Source organism: Prunus avium, chromosome 7, assembly GCF_965620075.1.
Source record: "Prunus avium chromosome 7, drPruAviu1.hap1.1, whole genome shotgun sequence".
Taxonomy (NCBI): domain Eukaryota; kingdom Viridiplantae; phylum Streptophyta; class Magnoliopsida; order Rosales; family Rosaceae; genus Prunus; species Prunus avium.
The window spans coordinates 30879958-30893514 of NC_142290.1; the positions used below are offsets into that span (position 1 = coordinate 30879958).

Consider the following 13557-nt stretch of genomic DNA (forward strand, 5'->3'; position numbering starts at 1 on the left):
AGATTTGTTTAATTTTATTTCTCTTTTCGGGAATGAGAAAATTCTCTAGAATTAAGAGGGAACGGGTAAAAACATAAAACACCAGAAAACGCAGAGCCACCTGAGGCATCATGCTAATTGCCTCTATTTTCTCTTATTTGTAGAATCTGCAATAGCTCCGCATGATCATTGTTTCTCTTCCACAGTGCTTCTACATGCTGGTTGGCACAATAGAGCTGCCTTTGCAAATCCGCCACCTGAGCCTTCAAGGAGGCTACTTCCTCGGTCAGAGCTCCACACTCTCGCGTCCTCGCCAGTAATCTTATGCCCAAATTTGTAGCGGAGACTGCTTGGAGAACAGTTAAATCATGAGACTCCTCCACCGCGGCCTTGTCTGACCTCTGTGCCACGTGCAGATGATCTGCCGGTGTGAGTCTACTAACAGTCATGCCTCCTGGCAGCACTACTCTTTTCGACATTACCTCAGCAAAGTTTGAGGCCGAGCCATGATGATAGGAGGAGTTTGGGAAGATAGGGTTTGGAGGAGCGCCTACTTGAACATTCGGTGGTGCAAGTGATAACTCAATGTTGAGATTATCAATGAGCTTAGATGAGGATGCCATTGTTTTGTTTCTGGATTTTTTTTATGGTTTTCCTTGAGTTTTCAAGAAGAAATGCGGGGTAATCCTACACTTCACCGATGAATGGTTTAAATAAACATCTACTGATGAGGGAGCCGACATCCACTTCGGTTTTCTGGATTTACCTCCGCGTTTTCTGGTGTTTTATGCTTTTACCCTTTAAGAAGTTAGTATCCCCAGACTCCTCCACCACGACTCTCTCTGCCTCCTCAGGTATAAAGGAAATGACTTTCTCTTTCCAATGGTTTTTTTTAAGTCTTTTGCTTGATGGATGGGGACCATTCTTAGCTTGTTGTTTATGAGATCCAAAGCACAAAAGTGCTCTTCATGATGTTTATTTATAAAGGAAATAATTAGATTCTTTTAATTTTTAATTTTTATTTATTTTATAAAAAAACTGTTTATTTATTTATATTGTTAGCCCATTTGGCCCGGCCCATTTTGGCCCATTTGGCCTAGCCCGATGAGGCCCGTAAAAGCCTAGCCCATGGGGCGGGCTCGGGCTTTGATTTTGTAGAAAAAGCCTAGCCCGGCCCAGCCCGTATATTTTAATTAATCTAATAAACCCGGCCCGGCCTAGCCCAAACCCATTAGGCTTGGGCCGGGCTAGCCCAGCCCGGCCCATTGCCGATCCCTACCCCCAATCAATATCTATGGCCTCCCAATCAATATTTGGTATCATCTATTTGAGAGATCTACCATTTGAGTCTGGGATGAAAAATAAAGGCTGGCAGGCTGGCTGGCTTTCCGTAGCGGCGGCGGCGAGATCCCATCCACCGGTCCTCCTTGCGGGAAATTTGATTCCGCCCTCACGAAGAACAAAAGACGCCATGCCTACCTGCCTGGGAGAGGGCTCTTTGCTTGTCCTCTTAATATGATAGATCTGGTTCTATCACATAGATGATACCAGAGGGTAGATCTGGGAGAATAGACAACGAAGAATCAGTCTCGCGATGCAAGGAACGCAGAAACCTGATGAAGGAGGCTGTCGTGGCTCGAAACGCCTCTGCTTCGTGCCATTCCAGCTACGCCATGGCCTTGAAGAACGCCGGAGCTGCGTTAACCGACTACGGCCACGGTGAAACCCAGGTGACCCAAGAGCTCGAAATCCTCTAAAGCCACAATCGGCCACTGGACCCCGCCACTGAGCCGCCTCCTCCGCCGCCGCCTCACCTCGAGAATATCAACCTTCCACCGCCTCTACCCACTTTCAAGATCTACCATTTTAGTTTGTGATCAAAAATAAAGGCAGGCAGCCTGGCTGCCCTGATTTTCAGGCCAAAGAGGACCGGTTGATGGGATCTCACCGCCCGCGCTATGTGGGCTGCGTCTGCCGCCTGGGCCTACTTTTGGTAAGTGTGCTGCGTTGGCGGGCTGGGCCTGCTTTTGGTAGGTGTGTTGTGCAGTCGGGCTGGGTCTGTTTGAATTGATTTTTCAGAAGTTTATTCAACCTGAAAATTGTATAAATGTAACGTATCCATTTTTTCCCTGAAAATGTATCGTATCCAGCTTTGAAAAAATAAAAAATTGGGCCTCTTTGGGGATTTAGGGTTTTACTATCTCAGCCTTTTAGGGTTCTCCCACCCCAGCTCATTGCTGCCTCATTGTAAAATTAGTCTTTTGGGTGATTCAGACGGCAACCAATTAAGAAGGAAGAAGAACTCACCAGCTCAAGCTAAGGAAGAAGGAAGAAGAACTCACCAGCTCAAGGTCGGTCTTTTTATTCTTTTAATAAAAACATGTTGATTGCAGGAAAGAAACATGTTTCCCAAGCATTATATGAGCTCCCTTCATTTTGGTTTTACTAACTCTGTGATGCATGTCATGTTGAAGAAAAACAAATCTGCTTATAAATATTTGGATGATAAAACAATTCTAAGGTTCGTATTTTTGGTTGGTTTAGAATATAGATGCAGGTCATGTCATTTTTTGTTAGCATATCATGTCAAATTTTGTGGAAATTAAATCAAACCACTAATCTCTGACACATCTGGTGCAAGACAATTCCGCATGCTGCTGCTGCAATGCTCTTTCTGCTTTTTACATCTCACTCTGAATTCCCCTGGTTTTTAATTTGCAATTATACTTGTTCACTCTCTGCCATTATTTCAAGTGGCCTTCTGATGCAGGGCAGCGGCTATAAGCTGCTGTCCAGCGACGCAAACATACCCAAAATATAGAGAATAGAAGGATAAAGCAATAGAATCGAAGTTGGAACGCAGATAATTGAGTTCTAGGGCAAAATCCCAATAGAAACTCTATAGACTAAAGTCTGAAATTATATTCATCAACAAAAACTAAATACAAGAGTCTCTTAATAGCCTATTTATACTAGAATATAGAAAACCTAATTGAAATAGGAATTAAAAACCTAAACAGGAAATTAAACCAAATCCTAGTAAGAATAGGAAAACAAGTAATAAAATAACCTATTAATTTAATATAACTAAAACTTAGCCTTATTGGCTGATGCCCGCTTAGATTAGGAAAGTCTAATAGATGCTCCCGCATCAACTCCACCGGGTTGGGAAGAATTCTTCCTCGAATTCCAATCGTTTGGTGAAAACCGCCTAGACATAACCTCCTCTTAGTTAAGTTGTCCGTAGAACTTTGGCCTTGATATTGAACCTTCCCACTCCAAAGAAATAGATATTTAGAATATTTGATCCTTCTGGAACAGTACCAGGTATCTTCTGCAGCCAAGCTCTCAGCCCAAAAACTCTTTACGCCAAAAACTAGTAGTCTGACAAGGTCAATGACGTTCTTGGTAGTTTGCAAATTAAAAGAATCAACCCCAAGAAAATCAGCATACTCATAAGTATCACCTTTGAAGGAATTCATCTCTTCTCCAACAATTCCCTCAAGAATTTCTTCAATCACCTTTCCTTCAAACGTGGGTTGATTGTGTTGCTTCAAAAGTTCAAACCCAACTTCTTCGTGATTCACTGCCTTCAAGTTTACCCTAGATTTAGCTTGTTTACTATCACCAAATACCTTGTCAAAAGCTTGCTCAATTCCCAAACAAACTTCACAGTCTTCTTCCAAACAACAGTCAAACACGGGAGGGTTTTCTAAATTTAGGATATTGTCATCTTCTAATTTATTCGAAGCTCCCTCAACATCCTTCTTAGTAACAAGTGGATACACAGACGCCACCTCCTTGCTCTCAATGTCAAACTCATGGCAGAATCCTTCTTCAAGCGGTTGCAAAGTCCACTTTCTCCCATCCTTATAGAATGAATAGGTGTTGGCTTTAGTGGAATGCATCATGTCTTTGTCAAACAACCATGGTCTTCCCAATAAGATATGACATGCGTCATTGGGAACAACATCACACCAAGCTTCATCCTCAATGGTATTACCAATAGTAAATTTAACCAAACACCTTGTAGGGATTAGGATGCTTCTCAATTGGTAACTTCAATTTTTCTACCGCCTCCTTTGAGATAATGTTTTCACTACTTCCTCCATCAAGAATCACGTTGCACACCCTTCCCCCACAAAGGACTCGTGTTCGGAATATATTATGTCGGCGCCAGTCTTCTTCCTCAATTTTAGGAGTTGTCATCACTCCCCTTACCAACAAACATTCTCCTTCAACTGGTAAGAGATCAATAACTTCCTCTTCGTTGCCATAAACATCATACGCTGGTTCTGGAAAGTTGATCTTAGTACCTACCAAATTTATTCTTCTTTGTGGACAAGCGTAAGATTTATGCCCCGCCTCTCCGCAATTGAAACATCGAGCTTGTGAAGGACTTCCAGCCGTGGAATTCCTGACATTACCCCTGTTTGGAGGATGAAATTGTTTTATTTCCTCCCTATTTTCACTCTTATCAACCCCCAAGTTCCTACCACCTATTTGGGTACTTGGATTGGCTTCTTCATCACTTTGGATGCCGTGAACAGCAACAGTATCTCTTTGCCAACCCGTGTCTGGGCAGCTAGAAACTGCTCTCTTTCCACCATGACGCAATAGTTTTCGCTCTGCCAATAAAGCATATTGTCGAGCATCTTCAAGGTTGAACAAACGGACCACCCCCATCTCATCTCGAATTGTCTGATTCAAACCAGAAAGATAACGAGATGTCATCTGTTCATTAGTCTCATTCAAACCAACTCGAATTGAGAGATTATTAAACTCTGACGTATATTCTTCAACAGACATGTCTTGTTGCTTTAAGTTATGAAACCGCTCATATAACTCCATGGTATAATCAGCTGGTAAAAACTGCTTTCGTAACTTGGATTTCATACGATCCCATGTGTTGATCTTCTGCTTCCCTTGCCGAGCACGCTGCTCTTCAACTCTCTTCCACCATTGAAGCGCGGTACTCTTCAATTTAAGCTTTACAAACAACACCTTGCGATCTTCTGCCATAGGCTTCCATTCAAAATAATTCTCTAGACTTGCCTCCCAATCCAAATAATCTTCGACATGCATCTTTCCATAGAAATCAACAACTTCAATTTTAATTCCTCCACCATTCAAATCCAACGCACGAACTAACCGTTCTTCCAATCCACCTCGATGACCATCAGCATGGTTTCTAGCTTCATGAAAAGGGTTGTCGACATCCGTCTCGTCTTCATATTCATCCTCACCACCACCTTCCGGTATGTGTAAGGGTCCGCGGTTGCGTTCCGGAATCTCCATATAGGCATCCGCTCGTTCCTGTCGTTGGAGGGCTTGCACCGCTCTCGACAAGTCTTCCATCATACGCCGCATCTCAGCCATCTCTGTGTTTTGGGCTTGGTTCCCTCGTCCACGACCTCTAGCACGTCCAACCATGCTGTGGAACAAGGATTAACCTAGGCTCTAATACCAATTTGATGCAGGGCAGCGGCTATAAGCTGCTGTCCAGCGACGCAAACATACCCAAAATATAGAGAATAGAAGGATAAAGCAATAGAATCGAAGTTGGAACGCAGATAATTGAGTTCTAGGGCAAAATCCCAATAGAAACTCTATAGACTAAAGTCTGAAATTATATTCATCAACAAAAACTAAATACAAGAGTCTCTTAATAGCCTATTTATACTAGAATATAGAAAACCTAATTGAAATAGGAATTAAAAACCTAAACAGGAAATTAAACCAAATCCTAGTAAGAATAGGAAAACAAGTAATAAAATAACCTATTAATTTAATATAACTAAAACTTAGCCTTATTGGCTGATGCCCGCTTAGATTAGGAAAGTCTAATAGATGCTCCCGCATCACCTTCACATGCAACAAGACTTATAATGGCCTTCCTCTTTCTTTCTGTTTTTTTCTGAGAACAATTTATACTGGCCTTCATATGAGAATACATGATCCACCACACAATTGGAAAATTGGTCTTGGGAAATGTGCTCACTACACTGACTATTGTTGCTTGCCATTCTCTCTATTTGATTTAATTTAAATCACACTGCTGGAGCTTCAAATTCAAATATAGGTTCTATAACATAGAATATTGCATACATACATACATCAAATTTTTTGTTTATGTTTATTTTACAGATATGCCAAAGGGTCGTAAAAACCAGCGTAATCGTAATGCTGAAATCCAACTGGCTGTTGGTGGGGATGGTGCTGTTATAGGAGCGGCTGGTGAGAATGCAGTTGTTGATGGAAATGCAGTTAACCAACATAGATCGGTAACTCAGATTATAGGAAGTTTGATAATGCATATTGCGGGTCTTGGAATTATTTTGGGTTTAATGGTATGCATGTTTCAAAAATTTAAGGGATTTGATAGGGTAGATGCATTTTATGCAGCAATTGTCACCATAACCACTGTTGGTTATGGTGACAAAACTCCAAGTTCTGAAGAAAATGGTATACTGATAGATGAGATGCTTCAAACGTGCTTTCTAATTGCTCTTAGGTATTTGGTTTTTCATACAACTTTGGGAGGAATGGTAGATGATGTATGTGATCTAGCTTGTCATTGGAATTGGGTAGAAACACACAAGAGTACTATTGGAATTGTTTTATCAGTTGGGTCATTCTTAATTTTTATTGGTGGAGGAGCTTTTGTCATTAGCAGTCTTGAAGGTAAGAGTTGGAAGAGTAGTTTATATCACTCGATGGCCTCCATTAGCACAGTGGGTTATGGTGATGAAGTTTTCTCTTCAAACAAAGGGAAAATTTTTGCAATTATATGGCTGCTTTTGGGTGTTCCAATATGTGAAAAGAGCGTGGGATTCTTGCACCAATTGTTGGTGAAATGGAGGTAAAAAAGTCAACCTAGAGTTTGATTTGTTTTTCTTTAGATTATAAAGTCTAACTGATTTTGTGTTTACATGTATTCAGGACTGTATTGTCATCTTTCATTGGAGGTGTAGTTTGCACACTGGTAACTTTTGTTGCCAATGCCTTTTGCATAGTTCTACAGCTAGTTGTTAATCAATTTTTCACAGTGCTGGACATGGTGGGGGCCAAACTTTGGGATTGGTATGCTAACTCTCCGGAATGAGCAAATTGCTCCAGATGCAGCAAGGGGAGGAGCATCAAGCAGATCATTTTGGTTGAGAATTGATGGTATTGAAGCGACTTTGGAGCGATTTGGAGCACAGAATTGATGGTATTGAAGCAACTTTAGAGCGATTGGATCACCAAAGTTCCTCACACTTGAGTTGATTTCGTTCACTGGATATTTAGCTTAGGGCTTCTTATCGCTTGTAGTGACTGTAGACTCTATGGTAGTTTGTCATTTTGGATCTTGGGTTTGTAGCTTGAGAGATATTGCTACTCTTCTGATGAATTTGGTACTCCTTGATCTTGTGAATTAGGTTCATGCTTATGTTGGTCTATCTTTGTGGATGTTTTGAATGACAACTTCGTTGTTCTGTTAATCTGTTGCTTATGGATGGTTTCCAGTCACTTTTTTATTGGCTCAGTTTATCCTTAGCCATTTGCTTATGACCTTCACGGTATGCACGTTTCTTTATCGGGTTGCTACAGCTACACTTTTGACTCTTGTTATATCACATATTATATACATCTGTAAATTAATTTCTAATTGAAATACGTTTAAGTTTATTTTATATTTTAATTGAAATACGTTTAAGCTTATAACCTTCACGGTATGCACGTTTCTCTATCCAAAAAAATAATTTTTTTTAAATTCTGATATTTTAAAGGCTAAAATTATTACAAACAATGAAAAGTATATACTTTGAAAATAATAATGTATAATTAAAATAAATAAATAAAATTCTAATTATAGAAAAACCTAGATAATAAAATAATATAATGAAATTGAACGATAAAACTGAAAATTGAAAAGGTCAAAAAAAGGAGAAAATTAAAAAAATTAAAGAAAGAATGGGAAAAAAAAAATCAAACCATCCAAAAAAAAGAAAAAACGAAAGAAATCAGACATACATTGGGTAAAAAATGAAAACGATAATTTAATGTTTTCTGTTTTTTTACATGAGTTTGAGTTTGTTTTCAGAAAAACAATTCCAATTCAATTTTTTTTTATAGAAAATGAAAACGGAAAGTTACCCAACCGCCTAAGTGTTTTGATTTCCCACCAAAAATTAATCTTCAAGAAACCGACAATTCAACAGTTCTCTCTCCCTCACTCACTGTAAAGCCCTAGCAACAGTTCCCCAATTCTCACTCACTCATGGCAAACCCTCACCCCCCTTCCCCCATCTTACTTCTTGACGACGAGGAACTCCAAGAGGACCAAATCGCAGCACCGGGATTCAATGATGATGGAGAAGATGAAGACGATGAAGACGAAGAAGAAGAAGAAGAAGAAGAAGAAGAAGACGAAGACTTAATTGACACGGATTATGCTGTGTACATTGCATCACTACAGCATTCTGGTGTTTCTCATAACGGTGCCGGAAATTCTCGTGAAACAGTGGCGAGCAATGGGGCTGAGGAATGGGGGCGTAAGCGGAGAAGAGCTGGAGAAGGCAAAAGCGATGGAATTGGCAGTGCAGAGAGTTCCCAAGGCAGCCACTGGACTCGGAATGAAATCGATGGGCTATTTTGCCCTATTTGCTTGGAGGCTTGGACCAACGACGGTGATCATCACATCTGGTTCGAATTCAAACCTCAATTCTTTGTGATTTTATGTAACTTTTTCTTCAGTCTAAAGTGTTGCAGATGATTTATTTCTGTAATTTTGGTTTTCGGATTGCAGTTGCCTTTCTTGTGGACACATATATGGTATGTCCTGCATAAGAAAATGGCTACAGCAGCGTAAAAATTCAGGGAAGGTAATGATTTGTCTAACAATCCCCTGGTTTTCAATTTCTTTGAAATTTGAAGTTAGTTTGGTTTTTCTTTTTTGTTGTTGACATTCCTGGCTGTGCATTCTCCTTTTTTTTAGTGCCCTCAATGCAACAAGAAATGCGCGTTGAAGGATGTTAGGAAACTTTTTGCTTCACGAATTGTTTCTCTTGACGAAGAATCGCAAAAGGTCCTATCCAATCTCACAAGGCTGATACTTTCCGCTAAAACTTATGCAAAGTTAACTTATTTTGAATGATAGGTTCTTCTTGTTTGTAGATGATTCGGTCACTTGAGGCTAAATGTGATTCTCTTGAGAAGAAGGTAGGGATATCTTCGGACTGAATTAATATATATCTCTCATAATTTGTTTTGTTCCAATCATATTTTGTCCAGTATATAATATAGTAAATTCTTTGTTTCTTCCATATACATGCCTTCATTTTTCTGGTTTAGTAAATTATAGATAGAGGCATGCGGATACGCACTCAGACTATTCAACTTATATTATATTGTGAGGGGCTACCTTCCCTTATTCATTTGTTAGTTTGTTTATCAAGTCAATGGTTTTTCCTTGTATTTGTAGAGAGCTGGTTGGTGTAAGAAAGAAGCTCAATGGCGAAAGTTAGAGGCTGAACTGCAGCTTAAAGTTCAGAAGCTTACAGAGGTATGCTTATTTGCAATGCATTTGATCTTCTGATTCTACATAATCTATGGTTTTTAATGGCTTTTTATTTATTTTTTTATTTTCTGGTCATATAGCCCTCTGTATCAGCAGTAGTTCTTTCTCTCAGCCTCCAAAACTGTTACTGGTTTCGCATTACATTTTAATGCCTTTATAGTATTTAGTTTTACATATCTTTGTTTGCATTTATCCTGTGAAGCAGTTATGCCTTATATTGACAATTGAAGTGCAAATGTTTATATATTCTCTAGTGCTTTATATTGGGCTGGTTCCTGCTTTAGAGCATCTCTAAGCATCCATGACTTGTGCAGATATCTCCAAATGTGTAAAGAGTATGCAAAGAAAAGCCCTGCAGCATTTTCGAATGACTGTTAGGAAAAAAAATGTCTTTATACATTAAATATGATTGGATTGTTTTCTGTAGAAAAATAAAATGTTCTATATATTATTTTAGGAGTGTCTTTCTCTATTACGTCTGGTTTTTAAATTTTTGCCGTTGTAGAGGACAACATATTTGGAGTGTTTATTAGGAGACGCGCATAGCAGAACATCTGGACAAGTCAATGCTCATGGGGCCGTTGAAGGAAGATTTGCATCTGGTAACACAATTTTAGACGAAAAATCTTATGGTTAGTGTATTCATGTTCATATTTTAGCATCTTTAAAGCTTAAGATATTCATTTTCAATGGCAGTTAAGTTTATCATAATGGTATGAAACCATGCTTTCTTTGTCTCCTAGGGTGGAACTTTGACTCAAAGCTCTGTGGACAAGCGTATTCTTGCAATTTCATATTAGAGGTATGGCATGGTTCCTTTCTCTTATGCTTTGTTCTTTCATCATATTCCTTTCCTCTTCTCTTTCACATTTACATGGAGATGGAGGTAAATACACAAACATACACATCATTGTGTGTGAACTGGACCTACAGATATCATCTCTATATCAGCAAAAAGACATATATGGTGGTCTTGATACGTAGGGCACTATGTCTAGATTTTGTGTGATATTCGCTGGAAATCCACTCTAGTAATTGGTGAAAAGGAAGAAGTTATATTATTTTATTGTTCCACATAATGTTAACCTCATGATAGTGAACTTTGCAGAAGGAGTTGCAGGTAGATGGTGCTCGTTTATTTGATGTTGATGCATCTAACCAAATTGTGTTAATTTCACGAAGGCTTGCTGGGATAGGTGGGACACAAGCTCTTACCAAAGTAAAGTTTCTGGGGTTGGATAAAGTTTGTGCTTCTGTTGCATTATATTTGTATATATTTATAACACAGGAACTGCTCTTGATCTTTCTTAAATATGGTTCTGCAGTTGAGTTTGATACCTCCGTATGACAGAGATGATATTTTCCTTCCTAGATCTATAAAAGTCATTAGGGACCTACGCATTTGCCCTACGAACAGTGACCTTGCACTGTTTGCTTGCCTAGGGAAGAAGTTGTCAGTTCTCAGGTTGCATTGCGGTTAACTTCCTCAACTGTTATTTTAGTACGTTCTTCATATATTTCTCCTGGTTGACACTTGTGTTATTTGTTACAGTATGGAAAGCAACAATGTCATCCTTGCCTATGATCTACCGGTAAAATCTTGATCTGTTGTTTATATTGTTTTGTACTAACTTCAAAAACTCTTGTGTTTCCTGTATTATGCAGTATTAAAGAACTTTTTCACATGATTATCTACCCGCGTTCAGGTTATGTATGGGAGTGGTTAAAGCCACTCAGCATGACATACTGTTAAAGTTATATGCTTGGCATAATATGTGTTTATCTGTCTGCTTTACTCTTCTATTGTTTGTTCTTCATGTTGACAATTTTGCTTGCAGGCAGCTGCTTGGACATGTTCCTGGGATCTCAATGACTCGAATTATGTATATGCTGGATTACAGGTCTGACCCTACTTTCCATTTTAAGTATTTTGGAAGATGTTACTTGTATATCCTCTGCTTTAATTTCATTTTTTTTAATCTTGCAGAATGGCTCTCTTTTGGTGTTTGACATGCGCCGAACTGCAGGGCCTGTTGCAACGATGAAGGGGCTGACAAACAACCCAATTCATACAGTACATTCCCTTCCAAATAATTCAGCTCTTCCTTCTGGTGCTAGAACAGTGCTGTCCGCTTCTTCAATTGGCTTATGTCTGTGGAACGTTGATAATGCTGAAGAAGGGTGAGTTCAAATGTGTGTCCTGTTCTTTCATGTTCAGCTAAGAAATCATATGGATCTCAAAATATTCTTGATTACCCCGTCTGATTTTATCGATATTGTTTTTAAAGAAAGAAAAAAGAAGAATTCAATTTGTACCTTGAGTGATGCCATTTAACATGTTAATCTGGTTTGTTTGCTTGCTTTTGATAAATCAATGGTCTGTTTGCATGTTTGCAATGACCTTTTAGAGCAAGTTACAACTAAAAGGCCAGAATACACAAGAATGTTTTTGTCCCTGGTTCATTTTCTCCTATCTAAGTTGATTATTGCACTCTTATCAAGAAAGAAAAAGAATACTCTTTGCTCTGAAATTCTCTTGCTTTTTCTTTTTAAATATGTTCCAAATAGTTGGTCAACTACTGCATGGCTCTGTTCTAACAAAATTTAAACTTTATGAAGGCCGATATTGGTTCCTCAAACGGAGAATCAAGGAGTTTGCATATCTCTTGCTTATTGTCCTAGCAGTGACGACATTGTCGCTTCCTATCGTCCCAAAGTGGAAATGTCTAATGAGACAATCTTCTCTCAGCCGCCGCTTACTCCTTCCCGTGGTGGCATTGGACAAGGAACAGTGGGTTCCCTTGTTTTACTAAAGAGAGCAGACAGCAGCAACTGTTTTAAAAGGTTGGGATCTGCATGCACCAATGTCTGTGATATCGGACTGCCAAAATCTGCGATCATCGACGTAGGAAATCATAGCACATTGTTTGCATCAGAGGATAAGTTTAGTTCCAAATTGGTTTTAGAAGAGTTGCCATCTTTTACAACCTTCCAGAGCCTTAAGTTGCATAAAGATCCTGTTCGCGATCTCAAGTACACTCCTGCTTTGAAGAAAGGTCTGCTTAGTTGTTTAAGTGGTGATATACTGCAACTCTTCAGTACCAGGCTTTCATGAAATAGATCATTTTCAGTTATGTAATTGCTCAATTTATGTATGTTTTTTTTAGTACCGATGCTGTAATTGTATTGTATAATATATTCTAATGCCTTCATAGTATTTAGTTTTACATATCTTTGCGTGCATTTATCCTGTGAAGCAGTTATGCCCTTATATTGACAATTGAAGTGCAAATGTTTATATAATCTACATAGTGCTTTATATTGGGCTGGCTCTAAGCAGTCATGAGTCATGACAATTGAAGTGCCCAGGTTTATAGATAGGTTCTATAGTGTTTTGTATTGATGATATCAGTACAACTATATCATCAATTCATTATCCACTTCCATTATTATTATTAATATTAATATTAATATTCTTTTGGAATTTTAGAATGACTTTTTAACATTGAGAAGATAAATACTACTAAATTTATCAGTTGAATTTGTTTTTATCCCACAAGCTTTGGGCCTAAAAAATAATAAACACGTAGCCATTTAAACTGGCTTGTTTTTGGTGAGCTTTAGTCATTTAAACCACAGACCTGGCCAAAATAACTAAGGAATTGGCCCATGCTAATTTTGGTCCAAACAATATCCAACTTCATCTAAATATAATTCCTTCCCTCAGGGGAAAAAGTAAAATAAAAAATAAGCATTCACAACCGGAAATAGAGAGGGGAAGAAAAACTGAAATAAATTTGAAAAGGCCCACATTTCTGGGCTTTTTATTTATAGAAAATTGCCGTACACTCCTTTCTCTAGGACTCAAATTAAATTTAACCTTCAGATTCCGAAAAAAAAAAAGGAGAAAAAAAAAAAACCAAATTCCGACCTGCCGGATTCGAACCAGCGACCTAAGGATAACCGATGGATGCTCCAACTACAGTCCTCCGCTCTACCAACTGAGCTAAGGTCGG

The 13557-nt window shown here is 38.8% G+C and overlaps 2 protein-coding genes and 1 non-coding gene across 5 annotated transcripts; 2 read left to right on the forward strand and 1 right to left on the reverse strand.

The window, feature by feature from the left end:
* The first annotated feature begins 1259 nt into the window (after window positions 1-1259).
* LOC110759413 (two-pore potassium channel 4) lies at window positions 1260-7463 on the forward strand. 2 transcript variants are annotated; one of them, XM_088244803.1, is made up of 4 exons: window positions 1260-1972; window positions 2254-2330; window positions 6127-6841; window positions 6922-7463. In XM_088244803.1, exons 3-4 carry the CDS (start codon window positions 6129-6131, stop codon window positions 7082-7084), a joined length of 876 nt encoding a protein of 291 aa, XP_088100929.1. In that variant the 5' UTR covers window positions 1260-1972; window positions 2254-2330; window positions 6127-6128; the 3' UTR covers window positions 7085-7463. The 2 variants fall into 2 exon arrangements, with proteins under 2 accessions (XP_088100929.1, XP_021817153.1); XM_021961461.2 differs by having other exon boundaries at window positions 1260-2330.
* Window positions 7464-8141: 678 nt separating this feature from the next.
* LOC110759423 (uncharacterized) lies at window positions 8142-12770 on the forward strand. Of its 2 annotated transcripts, none has more exons than XM_021961468.2 (13): window positions 8142-8667; window positions 8771-8846; window positions 8960-9049; window positions 9139-9183; window positions 9446-9526; window positions 10047-10173; window positions 10285-10343; window positions 10650-10760; window positions 10867-11006; window positions 11094-11133; window positions 11380-11442; window positions 11529-11722; window positions 12161-12770. In XM_021961468.2, exons 1-13 carry the CDS (start codon window positions 8243-8245, stop codon window positions 12654-12656), a joined length of 1947 nt encoding a protein of 648 aa, XP_021817160.1. In that variant the 5' UTR covers window positions 8142-8242; the 3' UTR covers window positions 12657-12770. The 2 variants fall into 2 exon arrangements, with proteins under 2 accessions (XP_021817160.1, XP_021817161.1); XM_021961469.2 differs by having other exon boundaries at window positions 10047-10143.
* Window positions 12771-13466: 696 nt separating this feature from the next.
* TRNAY-GUA (transfer RNA tyrosine (anticodon GUA)) lies at window positions 13467-13557 on the reverse strand. The gene is given in 2 exon segments: window positions 13467-13502; window positions 13521-13557. It is a non-coding gene; the product is annotated as a tRNA-Tyr (tRNA).